The sequence below is a fragment of the Budorcas taxicolor genome, chromosome 14 (genome assembly GCF_023091745.1).
Source record: "Budorcas taxicolor isolate Tak-1 chromosome 14, Takin1.1, whole genome shotgun sequence".
Classification (NCBI taxonomy): Eukaryota; Metazoa; Chordata; class Mammalia; order Artiodactyla; family Bovidae; genus Budorcas; species Budorcas taxicolor.
The window spans coordinates 86,166,301-86,185,070 of NC_068923.1; the positions used below are offsets into that span (position 1 = coordinate 86,166,301).

The following is an 18,770-nucleotide window of genomic DNA, read 5'->3' on the forward strand; positions in this document are numbered from 1 at the left end:
TGGTATTCAACGATTAGTATTAGTATCTTTTGTTGTTTCAATTCAAACGTTTTTATTTGATTTTCTAAAGTATTGAAAGGCTTGATAATCAACTCATTTGTATATAAAATGGTTCCAAATGTGCTGTCTCATATAGCCACGTGTGACCCATGAGCATTTGAAATGTAGCTGGTGGGTATAGGAGATGCTGTAAATGTAAGATACACACCAGATTTTGAAATCTTAATTTTAAAAAAAGAATATAAAATACATCATTAATAGTTTTCACATAAGTTATTTGTTGAAATAATACTTTTACTTCATTAAGTAAATTAAAATATAGTATTAAAACTAATTTTACCAGTTTCCTTCTACTTTTTAAAACAGAACTACCTGAAAATTTCAATTACCTATATAGCTATTGTGTTTCTATGGTCCACTGCAAATTGGCACTTGCCATCTGCCTCTACAGGGAGGAAATCATGAGTTATGGCAGCTGCTGATTTAGAACATTCCCTGAAGACAGTTCAGGGTGGAGAGCAGAAATGAGGCTCTCTGTGCTAAAAAATTGGCAGGACGGTCTTCGGATAGTTAGATATTTTCAGGAGCTGATTTTATGAGCCCAATTCTTATATCTTCTCACAACTAGAAAAGCACTAAAATCCTTCATGGTGGTGACTTTCTTGTGCATAGCAGAAAGCCTCATGAGACTAGCAGAAACCATCTGGAAAAAATAGATGCTTGATGGCATGTATTCCCCCCTTCACCAAAATCAGGTGTACACTGACCTTCCCTCTGCCTCTTCGGAGTAGTTTCTCAAGAGCTGTCTGAGGTGCTGGCTTTTGGGCTGCAGTCCTCATTTTTCCCCAAATAAAACTGAACTCACAGCTCTCTCCTGTTGTTCATGTTTTGAAGTTGACACTATTCAATAGTGCTTCTCCAAAGTCTATGATCCTAAGCCTGATTTCAAATGAAAGCATTTTTCCTGATTTCAATTGTACTTCAAATATTAAGTGAGAATAAAAGCTCTTGCCTGACTTGATCTGTCCCTTCTTAAATCAGCAAAATTGACTAGTTTTATAATCATCCAATACTTCCATTTTTCATTCATTCTTTCCACACTTAGTGAACACCTACTGTGTGCTAAGTCTTGGGCTGGACACTGACGATATGGAGAACAAAAGCAGACAGGGACTCTCTAGGAGCTGAAGTTAAGAGCAGAAGGCAGAGTTCAATCGCATAATTACACTGATAAACATGGAAAGTCCAATAGAGCCAAGGTCTCTGAAGAAAAGAACACAGCTGGCCCAGAAGTCTTGGTGCAATCTGATGAATGGGAGGAGTTAACTTAGAAGGGAAGAGGAAGCAGCCACAGAGATAAAAGGGATAAAAGGAAGACACCAGAGTCACGAAGAAGGAGGTGCGGTGACTAGAGAGCTGAGAGCGAGGCGAACAGTCCAGGATGAGGCTGCGGGGGGAAGTACACAGTTTGGGTAGCTGAAAGGTCAGAAAACTAATACCTCTTATGGGCTCTGGGAGGAAGGAACAAGGCCATATCTGCATTTTAAAAGCTATCTTTCTGGGTTACGGAAATGGAAGCGCGGAGCGCGGAGTGAACGTTGAACCGCCGCGGGTTAAGCGTCAGCTTTCCGTGTAAATTCCTGCTGCGCCTCCTCCGTCACTCAAACCTCGGGAGCTTTGGAGTGACTAGATACCTGACATCTCAGCACTTGGCCCTTCCACCCCCAGGCAGATGTCTTACTCAGCACTGTAAATACGTGGATCAGAGGGCTCAGGAGAAGCAGATGATGAGCAACTGAGAGAAAAACTGAGAATGAGGAGAGGATGAGGGAGAATCCATGGGGATAGAGACTGTGGCTGAGGGACTTGTATACAGAGTGAAATGAAAGATTAAGCATTGAAAATAGCAGGTGAATAAAGATGTAGATTTTTTTTAAAGTTGGATCTCCAGGGATGGGAGATGTCAAGTTTAAAAAAAAATGCACAATGTGAGGTTTGCAGGTAAAGTTTTGTTTGGGGCAAAATGAGGACTGCAGTCCAGGAAACAGCACTTCACATCGCTCTGAGAAGCTGCTGCAAAGAGGCAAGGGGAAAGGTCAGTATACAGAGTTTGGTGAAGGGGGATTACATGCAATCAAGCACGTATTTTTTTCCAGAAGTTTTCTACTACTTTTGTGATGCTTTGCTAATCACAAGGAACAGTCATCACCATGGAGGACTTTAGTGCTTTTCTAGATATGGGGAAATACAAGAATTGGGCTTATAACATTGGCTCCTGAAAATACCTATCTGAAGACCTCATCTGTCAGTTTCTCCCCCAATCACAGATGCCTCATTTCTGCTCTCCACTGTGAACTCCTTTCAGGAGGTATTGAAGGTCAGCAGCTGCAGCAGCGTATGAATTAACCCTTATAGAGGTAGACAGGTAGATTATTATTGTTTAGTTGCTAAGTCCTGTTTGATCATATGTGGCAGCATACTAGGCTCTTCTGTCCTCCACTGTCTCCCGAAGTTTGCTCAAACTCATACTCATTGAGTCGGTGATGGTATGCAACATTCTCATTTTCTGCTGCATCAGAGTCTTTGCTGAGTTGGCTCTTGCCATCAGGTGGCCAAAGTATTGGAACTTCATCTTCAGCATCTGTCCTTCCAGTGAATATTCTTGGTTGACTTCCTTTAGGATTGACTGGTGTGATCTCCTTGCAGTCCAAGGGACTCTCAAGAGCCTTCTCCAGGACCACAGTACAAAAGCATCAATTCTTCGGTGCTCAATCTTCTTAATGGTCCAGCTCTCACATTCAAACATGACTACTAGCATGTAGGTAGATGGCAAGTGCCAGTTTGTAGCTGACAGAGAGTAACATAGAGGGGCCTTGGATCAGCGGTGGGGCAGGGGCACCAAAGGAGAGGCACTTCACACAGAGTGGGGTGAGAGGATGAAAGAGCTGGATACTTGGGCTGCAGAGCACCATGGCGCTGGGAGAGAAGGAGGATCAAGTGTGACCACAAGAAGAAGCAAGAGCAGGAAGGTTGCATCACCACCTGGGGTGTCAGAGCAGGGGGGTGGGGGGAGAAGGGGAGTGGAAGAGGGAGAGAAGGGGTGTAACTGGAGGGCAGAGAGGGAGCAGCGAGGGGCAAGAAAGAAGCAGAAGCACAGATGGAGGACCGTCAGAGAGGGTGCAGAGACCAAGCATCTCGAGGGGAACAGTTTACAGAGTGGGCAGGACAGGTGTCAGGGAAGAAACAGGAACAGCAGGAGAGCAGAGGGAAAGAAAAGAGACAGATAAACCGACTAAAATGGAAACACCTAGTAGAGCAGGTGGGTAGTGGGAACTGGATGCAGATGGCTGGTGAGTTGTTTGTTGTGGATAAGCTGTGATATATGATTTATTTTAGAATGTAATAAAATGTCTCTAATTGTACAGATGAGGATGAGAATTAAAAAAAAAAAATAAAAGCTATCTTTCTACAGAAATACTCATAGTGTTTCTGAATGAGAAAGAGTCGATTGGTAAAATGATTGGCTATTATTAGCCTGAAAGTTGAAAGATTTTCATTCTTCTAGATTAACTTACTGGGTATAAGTCTAGTATGTACAAGAGAAAGAGAGATATTTTTAAGGGCTCACTTTATGAAGTCTTGTCACATGGAAAGCTGGTTTCACAAATAGCCTATTTAAAACAAAACTTTTAAGACTTGGCTGTCCCAGTGCCTTCTTCAAATCATGTCTGTTATCCCCACGTAAACTTAATAGTTGTAATGCCAAAATGACTACCATGGGAAAACATCCTCAATTGGGGTATGCACATTAAATCAGATTACTTCCTTGTGCAGTTTAATGGGACTAGTTGAGCAGATTAGGGACAATCTCAACAAGCAAAACAGCACAAAAATACAGTGCTGCTGAGCTTTGCTTCTCTGAATTAGTATTTTGGGCGCCTTTTATTTCTTCTGAAGTCTAACAAAGAGAATATCATGCAGAACTGATGAAAGGAAATCTCACACATTCATCCTTGTAAGAAACGAGGTGGAAATCACTATAGAATCTTAGAATTTTATAGATGTAAGTCTTCAGAGTAAGGATTGATATGTGAGTACACTATATATTAAACATTCAAATTTAGATTACAAATATTTGAGAGTTTGCAAAAATGTTTGTGCCAATGCACCTTATGAACTTATGCTTTAAATCACGAGCTGCCTAAAAATCAAATTGTCATGTAAAACAATGGTGAATGAGAATTACACATCCTTGCTGATGAGTTGTGGCAATAATATGTCACACTATTATAGATTCAGAATTTGTTACTGCTTCCCCCCTGCACCATGGTACATTCATCAATAATTTTATTACTTGTATACTACATTTTAATGTTCATTTACCCGTCTTCCTCTTGCCACTTTCTCCCAAGGTCAAGAACTATACACTTTTCAAATTTACTCTTCTACAACACCCCCAAAAGGACTTAATATAAAGTAGGCTACTAAATAATGGATTTGTTGCTCAGTAGGTAAAGGTTCACTTGCAGTGCAAGAGACACCAGTTGGATCTCTGGTCCAAGAAGATCCTACATGCCGCAGAGTAACAAAGCCGTGTGCCATACTGAGCCCACGTGCTGCAACTCCTGAAGCGCATGTCTATAGCGTGCGCTCTGCAACAAGAGAAGCCGCTGCAGTGCGGAGCTCATGCAGGGCGAAAAAGAGCGCCCCCCACCGACTGCAACTAGAGAAAGCCTATGTGCAGCAACAAAGACCCATCACAACCAAATAATAAAATTTAGAAGTCCTAAAAATAAAATAAAATATGCACGAACTGTTTTAACAATGGTTAGCTGTTCATGTTAATGTATTAAACAAACACACACATGAATTTCCTTGTATAGAACAGTGGTTAAAAATACAAGATTTGGAGTAAATCTATCTGGATTCAAATCTCAGCTCTGCCACTTCCTAGCTCCGTGACCTGGGTAAGTTAGTTTAACCCTCTTTTCCTCAATGTTTTCGTGTGGAAATCTAGGATAATAATTATGCCTCCTTCATAGAGTTTCCTAAAATATTAAATGAGTTCATTTATTAAAAAAAAAAAAAAGCATGACATGCAATGCTTGGTATATAACTCAATATATGCTTCCACCAACACCACCACCATCCTCACCATCACAGTATCATCTTAATTACCACCGTTGATATCTTACTAGTATCGAGCATACTAACTAGTGTACAGGAGGCTCTAAAATGTCAAACTGATTTGAGTTCCTAAAACACACAATTGTTTCATTAAGCCAAAATGTGGATAGACATTGTATTATTTATTCACATACTTGTACATCTCTATAGACGGGAATTTCAGTATCAGGGACTGATGTTGCATACAATGGCTTTCATTCTATTTAAAGGAAACGAACTAACATTTTAACATTTCAAACTGACGGGTTAGATTAGCAAAAAGTAAAATCAGAGGCACCACTAGAGGGAGCTTTCGCTCAACGATTGACAACAAGAAAACTGCCCCTAGTACAGGACTTTTTTCCTTTTGTCTGCTCATTGAATCCTTCAGCTTCTCAAGGATCGTTCCTAAGAAAGGGAACAGATAAACTGCCTTGATGCTAGTTTTAAGAGACAAGAAATAGCAATAGTCTCGGGAATGTAGAGAGACGCTCATTGCCCTCTCTCAGTCCTGCGCCTGCTGAAGAATAAAGTTACCTGTGTCTTTGCTCCTGTGCTGTAGAGGCCAGCAGTTCTTCCCATGGCAGCCGCACTTGGAATACAGAAGAAGAACGAAGCGATCACGTTGCTGAGGCCATGAGCCAGGAATTCCTACAGGAATGATAGCAGGGAAATGTATCATTTCCTAATCACAATCCACTTAAAGCGTGTGTGTGGGTGTGGGTGTGGGTGTGTATGTGTGTGTGAGATGTGCTCAGTCATGCCCAACTCTTTGCGACACCATGGACTATAGCCGGCCAGACTCCTCTGTCCATGGAGGAGTCTGTTTATTGAGGCAAGAATACTGGAGTGGGTTGCCGTTTCCTACTCGATGCGATCTTCCTGATCCAGGGATGGAACCTGCATCGCTAGCGTCTCCTGCATTGACAGGTGGATTCTTACCACTGTGCCACCTGAGAAGCCCAAATTTTAGAGGCCACAGATAAAGCTTGCCATAGAATGAGACATCTTTTGTACTCTATTTCTGTTCTCTCCACTAGTTGTAATTTAACCATCATTCTAAAAATAGCTAACATTTACTGAGTGCTTACAATGAGCCAGAAACTGTTCTGAGCCCTTTATTCATTCAATCCTGTAACAATAACAACTTTATAGGGAAGCACAAGGTATTTACTGTATCTGCTGCCACTTACTCAGGTTTCAAGTTACTACAATAAAGGGTTTTGTTCCCACCACTCCACCTATGACCTCCAGAGTGCAAAATTCGATGGTTAATTCCTACCTCCCCAGGCAGTAAAGGTGGCATTTGACACGATCGCTCACATTCTCCGCCTTCAAGCCTACTTCCTGGTCCCTCCTGAGCCTCTCACCCTCCCGGTTTCCTCCGACCTCCCTGCCCACCGCTTCTCAGCCTCCTCTGTGGTCCCTTCTCATACAAACAATCACAAATATCGGATCACTTCTTTCTCTATTCTGAGCTACCCCAAAACATGTTGACAGCTGCCATATTTATATCTCCAAGCCTAGACCACTCTTTTAAACTTCAGACTGGTATAGGCAAGCTATTACTCAGCATTTTCATTTGAATGGTTAACAGGTATCCCAAGCTTAATTAATCAGGCTATTGCTCTACATACTCCCTCTCTGGTCCTCCCACACCCTTCCCCACCTCAAGCTCTATTTGTTTGGGCCAAAAGCTTCAGACAGAGTCTTGACTTCCCCTTTGCCCAAATGGTGTCCACATCCAATTCACAATCTGTCCACTTCCCAGCTCCATCATTGCTACATCCTGGGCCAAGTTATCAGATGTCACCTGGATTCCTGCAGAAGCTTCCTAATACTTTTCTGCTTCTGCTGTTGCCAGGAACACAGATAAAAATCCCTGCCCTCACAGACTGGTGTTCTAGTGGAGGTATGCTACCAATAAACAAGATGAATACAGAAAGTAAAACAAAGAGTGGAAAGTTCTGGAGACTGGGATTTAGCTTACCAAGCAAGGCCACTCTAAGAAGGAAATATATAAATAAAGGAGGAATGCAGCTACTTGAGGGTATAGAATTTCTGGAAAAGGGAACAGCAAGTACAGACATCCTGAGCTAACAACACAGCTAGTAAACTCAAGAAAAAAAACAAGGAAGAAAGTGAGGCTAGAACAGGCTACAAAAAAAAATATGAGATCATAGAGGAAAAGGGATGGTAGCAAGGTCAGGTAGGGCCTTGTAAGCCTTGGCAATAGGCTTTTAATCTAAGTACTATGGGAAGCCACTGGGAGATTCTGAGATGAAGAAAGAGACGGCCTGTGTTATGCACCATTCTATCCCTTGTTCCTAGACTGGTGTCTGCCATATAGTAGGGTTCAATACATATCTGTTGAATGAATAAATCTGCTTTTTGTACAGATGACAAAACTGGGGCATAGCAACCATTTCAGAGTGAGATTTAGACAGAGGTACTTTGCCCTTCTAACCACTCCTGCACAGCTATGTCTGCAGACCTGTGTAGGAATGTAGGGCCATGGGCTTTGGGACAAAACACTAGCAGAAGTAGATTCAGAAACATTCTCAATAAAATCTGCATCCTTTGTATGCTGAGAAACCCTTTCATCCTTTAGTTTTTCACTAAGAAGAGTAATAGTGTTCTTTGTACTTTGAAATCCGAATTTTTTTTAAAAGTTGGCATGCAATCATAAATATATTTAGATTTTTTCCTAAAAACAAAAGGAACATCAAGATATCCCTCTATTTAAAAACAAAAGTTTACTATAACCAACCCACAAAGCTCAGATTTTCACCTTTCTATCAATGATTTACAGATTTTTGTTTTGGTTTGTGCTATCCATTCTTGTTATACACTTAGGAGAGCTGTATTTTTCATAAGTTCAACATTTTCAGCATATGGGAGTACACGTCAAAATGACACAGTAGCTATGGAGAGGTGTGGAGAGGGACTGGGACATACTACACCTGATTGTCATCAACTGAATATCTGAATTTTTTGGCAGATCCTTGCGCAAGAGCCAGTGAGGCCACATAGCCGACAAGTGCCACTCCAAAGGCTTCAGTGATGACCGCAGAGAGGATGTTCATTGGGGGAGCTCGAGGTGGAGGAATCCTGTGAAAGAAAGACCATATCGAACTCATCAACTTATATGTAATTTCTTTAACAACTTGCAGCGAATTCAACTATGGTAATGACTCTGAAGTTGACACAAAATACATGAAATACCCCTGAGAAAACCAAGCAGCCTTGCCCTTAGAAGCCTTTTATTCTCTACATTTTTTGGAGAAAAGCAAAATCACAAAGAACACCATAGAGAGCACCACACATTTAACTTTCATTTACTTCCAGGAAATTTAAGTTATAGCACAGAAACCTTGACTCAACAAAAATTTCCTGCATCAGAACAAAAGCAAACCCAGAACATTCTTTTATTGAATCTTCTGAAACATTTATGTGGCTGGCACTAGAAACTGTATTTCCTGCCTTGAATACCACAGTACTGTATGCAAACACTGGTTTACTGTGAGTTATGATTCTTTGAGCTAATCCTTAAGTTTGCCATTGAGTTAATTATGTTTTTAACTTGACTCTTTCATGGTGCACTTAATGACTGTTAAAAAAAGAGACAACAGGCCCACTGTGGAGTCATTTGTGCTAAGCCCTATGTAAGCAAATCAAGAATTAATACCTAACTTAAGTGAAGTTTTACCTTATTCCAGGAATATAACCTGAGTCAGTCAGCCTGGAATTACCTGGTCAACACCAGTGAGGTAATGTGCCCTTCCATACCCCACAGGAAGGTGAACTTACCTGAAACAATCCACTCTGCTAAAAACTCCCTTTTCCTGTCCTCCTGACTATAACGCCTTTTATCTTGTTTAGCTCTTCAGAGAGCCTTTTGATTTGGTAGATGGGCTGCTGCTCAATTAAGGAATTACTGAAGAAACCCAATAGACCTCTAAGTGTACTTAGTTGAATTTTATTTTGTGACTCTATGTACCATATGTTATGAAAAATATCTATATGGGCTCCATCTACCCTCTGTTGCAAAACATGGGACAACATAAGAGCTAACATTGTTTCTCAATTTTACTTTTTGTTATTTTTTTATTGCAGTGTAGCAGACTAACAACAGTTGTGATAATTTCAGGTGAGAAGCAAAAGGACTCAGCCATGCATACATATGTATCCACTCTTTCCCAAACTCCCCTCCCATCCCGGCTGCCACTAATATTGAGCAGAGTTCCATGTGCTATGGAAGGTCTTCGCTGGTTACCCACGTTAAATATAGCAGGGTGTACATGCCCATCCCAAACTCCTTAACTACCCCTTCCCCAATCCTTTTCCCCAACAACCATAAGTTTGTTCTTTAAGTTTGCGAGTCTCTTTCTGCTCTGTAAGTACATTTGCATCATTTTTTTTTAGGTTCCACATATAAAGGATATCATACAATATTTCTCCTTCTCTATCTGACTTACTTTATTCACTATGACAATCTCTAGGTCCATCCATGTTGCTGCACATGACATTATTTCATTCCTTTCAATGGCTGAGTAATATTTCATTGTCTACACGTACAATTATCCATTACTGTCAACAGACATTTAGTTTGCTTCCATTTCTTGGCTAGTGTATACAGTGGTGCAATGAACACAGGGTGCATGTACCCTTTCAGATTATATTTTGCTCCAGATATATCCCGAGTGGGACTGCAGGGTCATATGTTAGCTCTGTTTTTAGGTTTTTAAGAACCCTCCATACTGTGCTATATAGTAGCAGTACCACTTTACATTCACACCAACAATGTAGGAGGGCTCCCTTCTCTCCACACCCTCTCCAGCACTTACTGTTTGTGAATGACCATTGTGGTTTGATGATAGCCATTCTGGCTGGAAAATGATCAGGGGAAGCCTGGCATGCTGCAGTCCATGGGGTCACAAAGAGTTAGACGTGACAGAGTGACTGAACAACAAATTCTGGCTGGTGTGAGATGATACCTCACTGAGGTTTTGAATTGCTTTTGTCTAGTAATTAGTGATGTTGAACATCTTGTTATGTGCTTCTTGGTCATCGGTATATCTTCTTTTGAGAAATGTCTATTTAGGTCTTCTGCCCATTTTTAAACTGGATTATTTATTTTAATGCTGTTAAGTATCATGAGCTGTTGGTAAGTTTTGGAAACTAACTCCTTGTCAGTCACATTCTTAGCAAATATTTTTCCCCAGTATGTCTTTTCTTTATTGTTTCCTTTGCTATGCAAAAGTTTTGAGTTTAAGTACATTCTATTTGCATATTTTTGTTTTCATTTTCATATTCTGGGAGACAGATTAAGAAAGATATTGCTGTGATTTACATCAGAGTGCTCTGCCTATGTTTTCCTCTGGGAGTGTTATCGTGTTCATTGTCATATTTAGATCTTTAAACCATTTTGAGCTTATTTTTCTGTATGATGTCAAAGAATGATCTAATTTCACTTTTTAACATGTGGGCTTTGCTGGTGGCTCAGAAGGTAAAGAATTCACCTGCTATGTGGGAGACCTAGGTTCAGTCCCTGGGTTGAGAAGATCCCCTGGAGGAGGGCATGGCAACCCGCTCCAGGACTTCCCTGATAGCTCAGCTAGTAAAGAATCCACCTGCCAAACAAGAAACCCTGGGTTGATTCCTGGATCAAGAAGATCCCCCGGAGAAGGACTCCAGTATTCTTGAGCTTCCCTGGTGGCTCTGATGGTAAAGAATCTGCCTGCACTGTGGGAGACCTGGGTTAGATCTCTAGGTTGGATCTCTGGAAAAGGGCACGTGAACCCACTCCAGTATTCTTGCCTGGAGAATCCCCATGGACAGAGGAGCCTGGCGGAATACAGTCCATGGGGTAGCAAAGGTTTGGACATAACTAAGCAACTAAACACACAGCACACAAATTTCATTTTTTACATGTCGCTGTCCAATTTTCCCAGCACCTTTTGTTGAAGAGACCATCTTTCCAACATTATGTTGTCTTGCCTCCTTTGTCATAGATTAATTAACCAGAAGTGTGTGAGTTCATTTCTGCACTTTCAATCCTGTTCCATTATTCTATGTTTCTATTTTTGTTCTAGTCCCATCCTGTTTTGATTTGTAGTATAATCTGAAATCAGGGCACATGGTTCTTAGAGCTCTTTCTTTTTCAAGATTGCTTTGGCCATTCTGGGTCTATTGTGCCTCCATACAAATTTTAAGATTTTTTGTTCTAATTCTATGAAAAATGCCACTGGTGATTTGATAGGGAGTGCACTGAATCTGTAGATTGCCTTGGGTAGTATGGTAATTTTGCCAATATTGATTCTTCTAATCTACACACATGTTATATCTTTCCATCTCTTTGTGTCTTTGATTTCTTTCATCAACATCTTGTAGTTTTCTGAGTATAGGTCTTTTGTCTCTTCAAATAATCTTATTCCTAGGTATTTTATTCTTTTTGGTGTGATAATAAATGGAATTGTTTCTTGAATATCTCTTACTAATATTTCATTGTTAATGTACAGAAATGCAAGTGATTTCTGTGTATTAATTTTGTAACTTGCAAATCTTTGTTGTTGTTGTTCAGTTGCTCAGTCATATCTGACTCTTTACGACCCCATGGACTGCAGTGCAGCCGGCTTCCCTGTCCCTCACTATCCCCCAGAGTTTGCTCAAATTCATGTCCATTGAGTTGGTGATGCCATCCAACCATCTCATCCTCTGTCATCCCCTTCTCTCCCACCTTCAATCTCTCCCAACATCAGGGTCTTTTCAAATGAGTCAGTTCTTCGCATCAGGTGGCCAAAGTATTGGAGTTTCAGCTTCAACATCAGTCCTTCCAATGAATATTCAGGACTGATTTCCTTTAGGATGGACTGGTTGGATCTCCTTGCAGTTAACAGGACTCTCAAGAGTCTTCTCCAACACCATGGTTCAAAAGCATTTATTCTTCAGTGCTCAGCCTTCTCTATGGTCCAACTCTCACATCCGTACATGCCTACTGGAAAAACCATAGCTTTGACTATACGAACTTTTGTTGGCAAAGTGATGTCTCTATTAGCTTTGCAACCTGCAAATCTACCAAATTCATTGATGATTTCTAGTAGCTCTCTGGTAGCATCTTTAAGATCTTCTGTGTATAGCATCATGTCATCTGCAAGCAACGACTGTTTTACTTCTTTCCCCATTTGGATTCCTTGTATTCGTTTTCTTCTCTGATTACCGTGGATTGGACTTCCAAACTGTGTTTGATAAGTGATAAGAATGGAATTCTTGTCTTCTTCCTGATCTTTGAGGAAATACTTTCAGATTTTCACGCTGACTATGATGTTAGCTGTAGGCTTGTCTTATGGCTTTTTATTATGTTGAAGTGTATTCTCTCTGTGCTCACTTTCTGGAGACATTTTAGCAAAAATGGGTGCTGAATTTTATCAAAACCTTTTATGTATTAATTGAGATGATCATGTGTTTTTTATTCTTCATTTATTGATGTGGTTTATCACATTGACTGATATGTAGATCTTGAAAAATACTTGCATCCCTGGTATGAAGCTCATTTGATCAATATGTATGATCTTTTTAATGTATTGTGGGATTCAGATTGCTAGTATTTTGTTGAGAATTTTTGTATCTATGGTCATCAGTGATATTGGCCTGTAATTTTCTTTTTTCATGGTATCTTTTTCTGGTTTTGGTATCAGGGTGATGGTGGCCTCATAAAATGAGTTTGGAAATGTTCCTTCCTCTGCAATTTTTTGAAACAGTTTCAGAAGGATAGGTATTAGCTCTTCTCTAAATGTTTGATAGAATTTGACTGTGATGCCATCAGGGCCTGGATTTTTGTTTGGTGGGAGTTTTTTATTCACAGTTGCAATTTCAGCGTTTGTGATTGGTCTGCCATATTTTCTGATTCTTCCTGATTCAGTTTTGGGAGACTGTATCTTTCTAATAATATGTCCATTTCTTCAAGGTCATCCATTTTATTAGCATACAATCGCTCATAGTAGTCTTTTATGATCCTTTGTATTTCTGTAGAGTCAGTTGTAACTTTTCTCACTACTAATTTTATTGATTTGAGTCTTCTCTCTCTTTTTTTTTTCTGGATGAGTCTGGCTAAAAGTTTATTACTTTTGCTTTTCAAAGAACCATCTCTTAACTTCATCAATCGTTGCAATTATTTTCTCTGTCTCTATTTCATTAATTTCTGCTCTGATCTTTATGATTTATTTCCTTCTACTTAACTTCAGGTTTTATTTGTTTTTTCTCTAGTTGTTTTAAGTGTAAGGTTAGGTTTTTTCCCTTGTTTCTTGAGGTAAAAGTGGTAGGAGTATATTGCTCTAAACTTCTTTCTTAGAACTGCTTTTGCAGCATCCCATAGGTTTTGGAAGGTTTAACTTCCGTTTTCTTCAGTGATCCATTGGTTACTTAGTAGCATATTGTTTAGCTGCCATGTTTGTGGTTTTTTTAATATTTTTTTTTTAATTGGAGGACAATTGCATTACAATACTGTGTTGGTTTCTGCCGTACATCAACATGAGTCAGCCACAGGTATACACATGTCCCCTCCCTCCTGAGCCCCCCGTCCCATCTTCCACCCCATCCCACCCCTCTGGCTTGTCACAGAGCACTTCGTTGAGCTCCCCGTTGTCACACAGCAAATTCCCACTTGCTCTCCATTTTACATTGGTAATGTATAGATTTACATACTATTCTGTTTGTCCCACCCTCTCCTTCCCCCACTGAGTCCACAAATCTTTTCTCTATGTCTGCATCTTCACTGCTGCTCTGCAAATGGGTTCTGTTTTGAGGTGCCCCTGTGTTGGGTGCATATATATTGATAATTGTTTTATCTTTTTCTTGGACTGAATTATTGATCATGATGTAGTGTCCTCCTCGTCTCTTACAACAGCCTTTGCTTTGAAGCCTATTTTTTCTGATATGAGTATTGCTGTTTCAGTTTTACTACGATTTCCACTTGCAGAGAATACATTCTCCCATTCCTTTACTCTCAGTCTGTTAGTGTCCCTAGATCTGCAGTGGGTCTTCTATAAACAGCATACTTATGGGTCTTTTTTTAATCCACCCAGCAAATCCACTGTATTTGGTTGGTGCATCTATTTACATTTAAGATAAGTATCAATATGTATGATCTTATTACCATTTTCTTAATTGTTTAGGGTTTATATTTGAAGGTCTTTTCCTTCTCTTAAGTTTGTGCCTAGAGAAGTTCCTTTCAGTTCAGTTCAGTTCAGTCGCTCAGTCATGTCCGACTCTTTGTGACCCCATGAATAGCAGCACGCCAGGCCTCCCTGTCCATCACCATCTCCTGGAGTTCACTCAGACTCACATCCATCGAGTCCATGATGCCATCCAGCAAATCATCCTCTGTTGTCCCCTTCTCTTCCTGCCCCCAATCCCTCCCAGCATCAGAGTCTTTTCCAATGAGTCAACACTTAGCATGAAGTGGCCAAAGTACTAGAGTTTCAGCTTTAGCATCATTCCTTCCAAAGAAATCCCAGGGCTGATCTCCTTCACAATGGACTGGTTGGATCTCCTTGCAGTCCAAGGGACTCTCAAGAGTCTTCTCCAACACCACAGTTCAAAAGCACCAATTCTGTGGTGCTCAGCCTTATTCACAGTCGAACTCTCACATGCATACATGACCACTGGAAAACCATAGCCTTGACTAGATGGACCTCAGTCAGCAAAGTAATGTCTACTTTTGAATATACTATCTAGGTTGGTCATAACTTTTCTTCCAAGGAGTAAGCATCTTTTAATTTCATGGCTGCAGTCACCATCTGCAGTGATTTTGGAGACCAAAAAAATAAAGTCTGACACTGTTTCCACTGTTTCCCCATCTATTTCCCATGAAGTGATGGGACCGGATGCCATGATCTTCATTTTCTGAATGTTGAGCTTTAAGCCAACTTTTTCACTCTCCACTTTCACTTTCATTAAGAGGCTTTTTAGCTCCTCTTCACTTTCTGCCACAAGGGTGGTGTCATCTGCATATCTGAGGTTATTGATATTTCTCCCAGCAATCTTGATTCCAGCTTGTGTTTCTTCCAGCCCAGTGTTTCTCATGATGTACTCTGCATATGTTAAATAAGCAGGGTGACAATATACAGTCTTGACGTTCTCCTTTTGCTATTTGGAACCAGTCTGCTGTTCCATCTCCAGTTCTAACTGCTGTTTCCTGACCTGCATACAGGTTTCTCAAGAGGCAGGTCAGGTGGCCTGATATTCCCATCTCTCTCAGAATTTTCCACAGTTTATTGTGATCCACACAGTCAAAGGCTTTAGCATAGTCAATAAAGCAGAAATAGATGCTTTTCTGGAACTCTCTTGCTTTTTCCATGATTCAGCAGATGTTGGCAATTTGATCTCTGGTTCCTCTGCCTTTTCTAAAACCAGCTTGAACATCAGGAAGTTCACAGTTCACATATTGCTGAAGCCTGGCTTGGAGAATTTTGAGCATTACTTTACTAGCATGTGAGATGAGTGCAATAGTGCGATAGTTTAAGCATTCTTTGGCATTGCCTTTCTTTGGGATTGGAATGAAAACGGACCTTTTCCAGTCCTGTGGCCACTGCTGAGTTTTCCAAATTTGCTGGCATATTGAGTGCAGCACTTTCACAGCATCATCTTTCAGGATTTGAAATAGCTCAACTGGAATTCTATCACCTCCACTAGCTTTGTTCATAATGATGCTTTCCAAGGCCCACTTGACTTCACATTCCAGGATGTCTGGCTCTAGATTAGTGATTACACCATCATGATTATCTGGGTAGTGAAGAGCTTTTTTGTACAGTTCTTCGTGTATTCTTGCCACCTCTTCTTATTATCTTCTGCTTCTGTTAGCTCCAGACCATTTCTGTCCTTTATCGAGCCCATCTTTGCATGAAATGTTCCCTTGGTATCTCTCATTTTCTTAAAAAGATCTCTAGTCTTTCCCATTCTGTTCTTTCCCTCTATTTCTTTGCATTGATTGCTGAAGAAGGCTTTCTTATCTCTTCTTGCTATTCTTTGGAACTCTGCATTCAGATGTTTATATCTTTCCTTTTCTCCTTTGCTTTTCACCTCTCTTCTTTTCACAGCTATTTGTAAGGCCTCCCCAGACAGCCATTTTGCTTTTTTGCATTTCTTTTCCATGGGGATGGTCTTCATCCCTGTCTCCTGTACAATATCACGAACCTCATTTCATAGTTCATCAGGCACTCTATCTATCAGATCTAGGCCCTTAAATCTATTTCTCACTTCCACTGTATAATCATAAGGGATTTGATTTAGGTCATACCTGAATGGTCTAGCGGTTTTCCCTACTTTCTTCAATTTGAGTCTGAATTTGGTAATAAGGAGTTCATGATCTGAGCCACAGTCAGCTCCTGGTCTGGTTTTTGTTGACTGTATAGAGCTTCCTCATCTTTGGCTGCAAAGAATATAATCAATCTGATATTGGTGTTGACCATCTGGTGATGTCCATGTGTAGAGTCTTCTCTTGTGTTGTTGGAAGAAGGTGTTTGCTATGACCAGTGCATTTTCTCGGCAAAACTCTATTAGTGTTTGCCCTGTTTCATTCCGCATTCCAAGGCCTAATTTGCCTGTTACTCCAGGTGTTTCTTGACTTCCTACTTTTGCAGTCCAGTCCCCTATAATGAAAAGGACATCTTTTGGGGGTGTTAGTTCTAAAAGGTCTTGTAGGTCTTCATAAAACCGTTCAACTTCAGTTTCTTCAGTGTTACTTCTTGGGGCATAGACTTGGATAACTGTGATATTGAATGGTTTGCCTTGGAGATGAACAGAGATCATTCTGTTGTTTTTGAGATTGCATCCAAGTACTGCGTTTCAGCCTCTTTTGTTGACCATGACGGCTACTCCATTTCTTCTGAGGGATTCCTGCTTGCAGTAGTAGACGTAATGGTCATCTGAGTTAAATTCACCCATTCAAGTCCATTTTAGTTCGCTGATTCCTAGAATGTCGATGTTCACCCTTGCCATCTCTTGTTTGACCACTTCCAATTTGCCCTGATTCCTGGACCTGACATTCCAGGTTCCTATGCAATATTGCTCTTTACAGCATCGGACCTTGTTTCCATCCCCAGTCACATCCACAGCTGGGTATTGTTTTTGCTTTGGCTTCATCCCTTCATTCTTTCTGGAGTTATTTCTCCACTGATCTCCAGTAGCATATTGGGCACCTATTTGGTGCTAGTGAATTCTCTTAATTTTTGTTTGTCTGTAAAACTTTTGATTTCTCCATCAAATCTGAGCAAAGTCATGCTGGTTAGAGTATTCTTGGTTGTACGTTTTTCCCTTTCATCACCTTAAATACATTGTGCCATCCCTTTCTGACTTGTAGAATTTTGGTTGAGGAATCAGCTGATAATACATAAAACATACAAGGGTATGTGTCATGCTTCCCTTGTTGCTTTTAACATTTTGTTCATCTCAAATTGTTGTCAGTTTGATTGCTATGTGTCTCAGTGTATTCTTCCTTGGGTTTATCCTAACTAGGACTCTCTGCACTTCAAGGGTTTGGGTGATTATTTCTTTTCCCACGTTAGGGAAGTTTTCAACTCTCATCTCTTCAAATATTTTCTCAGGTGCTTTCTCAGTCTCTTCATCTTCTGGCACCCCTATAATGTGAATGCTGGTGCATTTAATGTTGTCTCAGAAGTCTCTTAGGCTGTCTTCATTTCTTTTCATTCTTTTCTTCTATATTCTGCTTTGCTGCAATGATTTCCACCATTTTGTCTTCCAGGTCAGTTACCCATTCTTCTTCCTCAGTTATCCTGCTCTTGATTCCTTCTAGTGGATTGTTCATCTCCATTTCTTTGTCCTTTAGCTCCTCTAGGCCTTTGGTAAACATTTCTTGCATCTTCTCCATTCTTTTCCCAGGACCTTGGATCATCTTCACTATCATTCTGAGCTCTTTTTTCTGAAGCTTGCCCTCTCCACTTCATTTAGTTGTTCTTTTAGTTTGATTTTATCTTGTTCCTTCACCTGGAACATAATCCTCTGGCTTTTCATTTTGATTAACTTTCTGTGGTTGTGGTTTTTGTTCTTGAAGTTGGCGAGATTGTAGTTCTTCCTACTTCTTCTGTCTGCCCTCCTGTGGATGAGGCTAAGAGGCTTGTGCAACTTCTATTTCTCAGTTTTAAACAACTGTTTAAAATATTTCTTCCAACTAATACCCAGTCATTGTCTTTTTTTTTTTTTTTGAAAACCACTTGAGCCAAAGTATCATTGTTTATTTATCCCTGATGATGCTATGTGACACTTACCTTCTGTCTTTAAAGAAAAATCCCTCTGGGGCAACAATAGAAGAAAAGGGGGAAATAATTTACGTTGATGTAATACTGAGCATGTAAACTGAATGTTCAGCACTTTCACAGTAGCAGTTTTATTAAATTCTCCCCACAATCCCCAGATCAAGTACCATGAGTGTAATGTATAGAGAAGAAAACATTCTAAAAAATGTATCTTAATCACAAAGTGATGGTAGAGCTGGGATTCCACCACAGCTCCATCTCTTATCAATGCCATGCTTTTTCTATGATTCTTTAAGAAGATGAGTTTGTAAAAGTCCCTCAAAATAAAGGATA

General features: G+C 40.3%; 1 protein-coding gene across 1 annotated transcript in view; it reads right to left on the bottom strand.

The window, feature by feature from the left end:
- Positions 1 to 18,770, bottom strand: part of SLC26A7 (solute carrier family 26 member 7) — a 146,878-nt gene that overhangs the window by 60,794 nt on the left and 67,314 nt on the right. Inside the window, exons 7-8 of the mRNA XM_052651652.1 lie at positions 8,130 to 8,277; positions 5,704 to 5,817 (exon numbers count right to left, since the gene is read on the bottom strand). Of these exons, the coding sequence (XP_052507612.1) occupies positions 5,704 to 5,817; positions 8,130 to 8,277 (262 nt within the window). The remainder of the gene's footprint in view (positions 1 to 5,703; positions 5,818 to 8,129; positions 8,278 to 18,770) is intronic.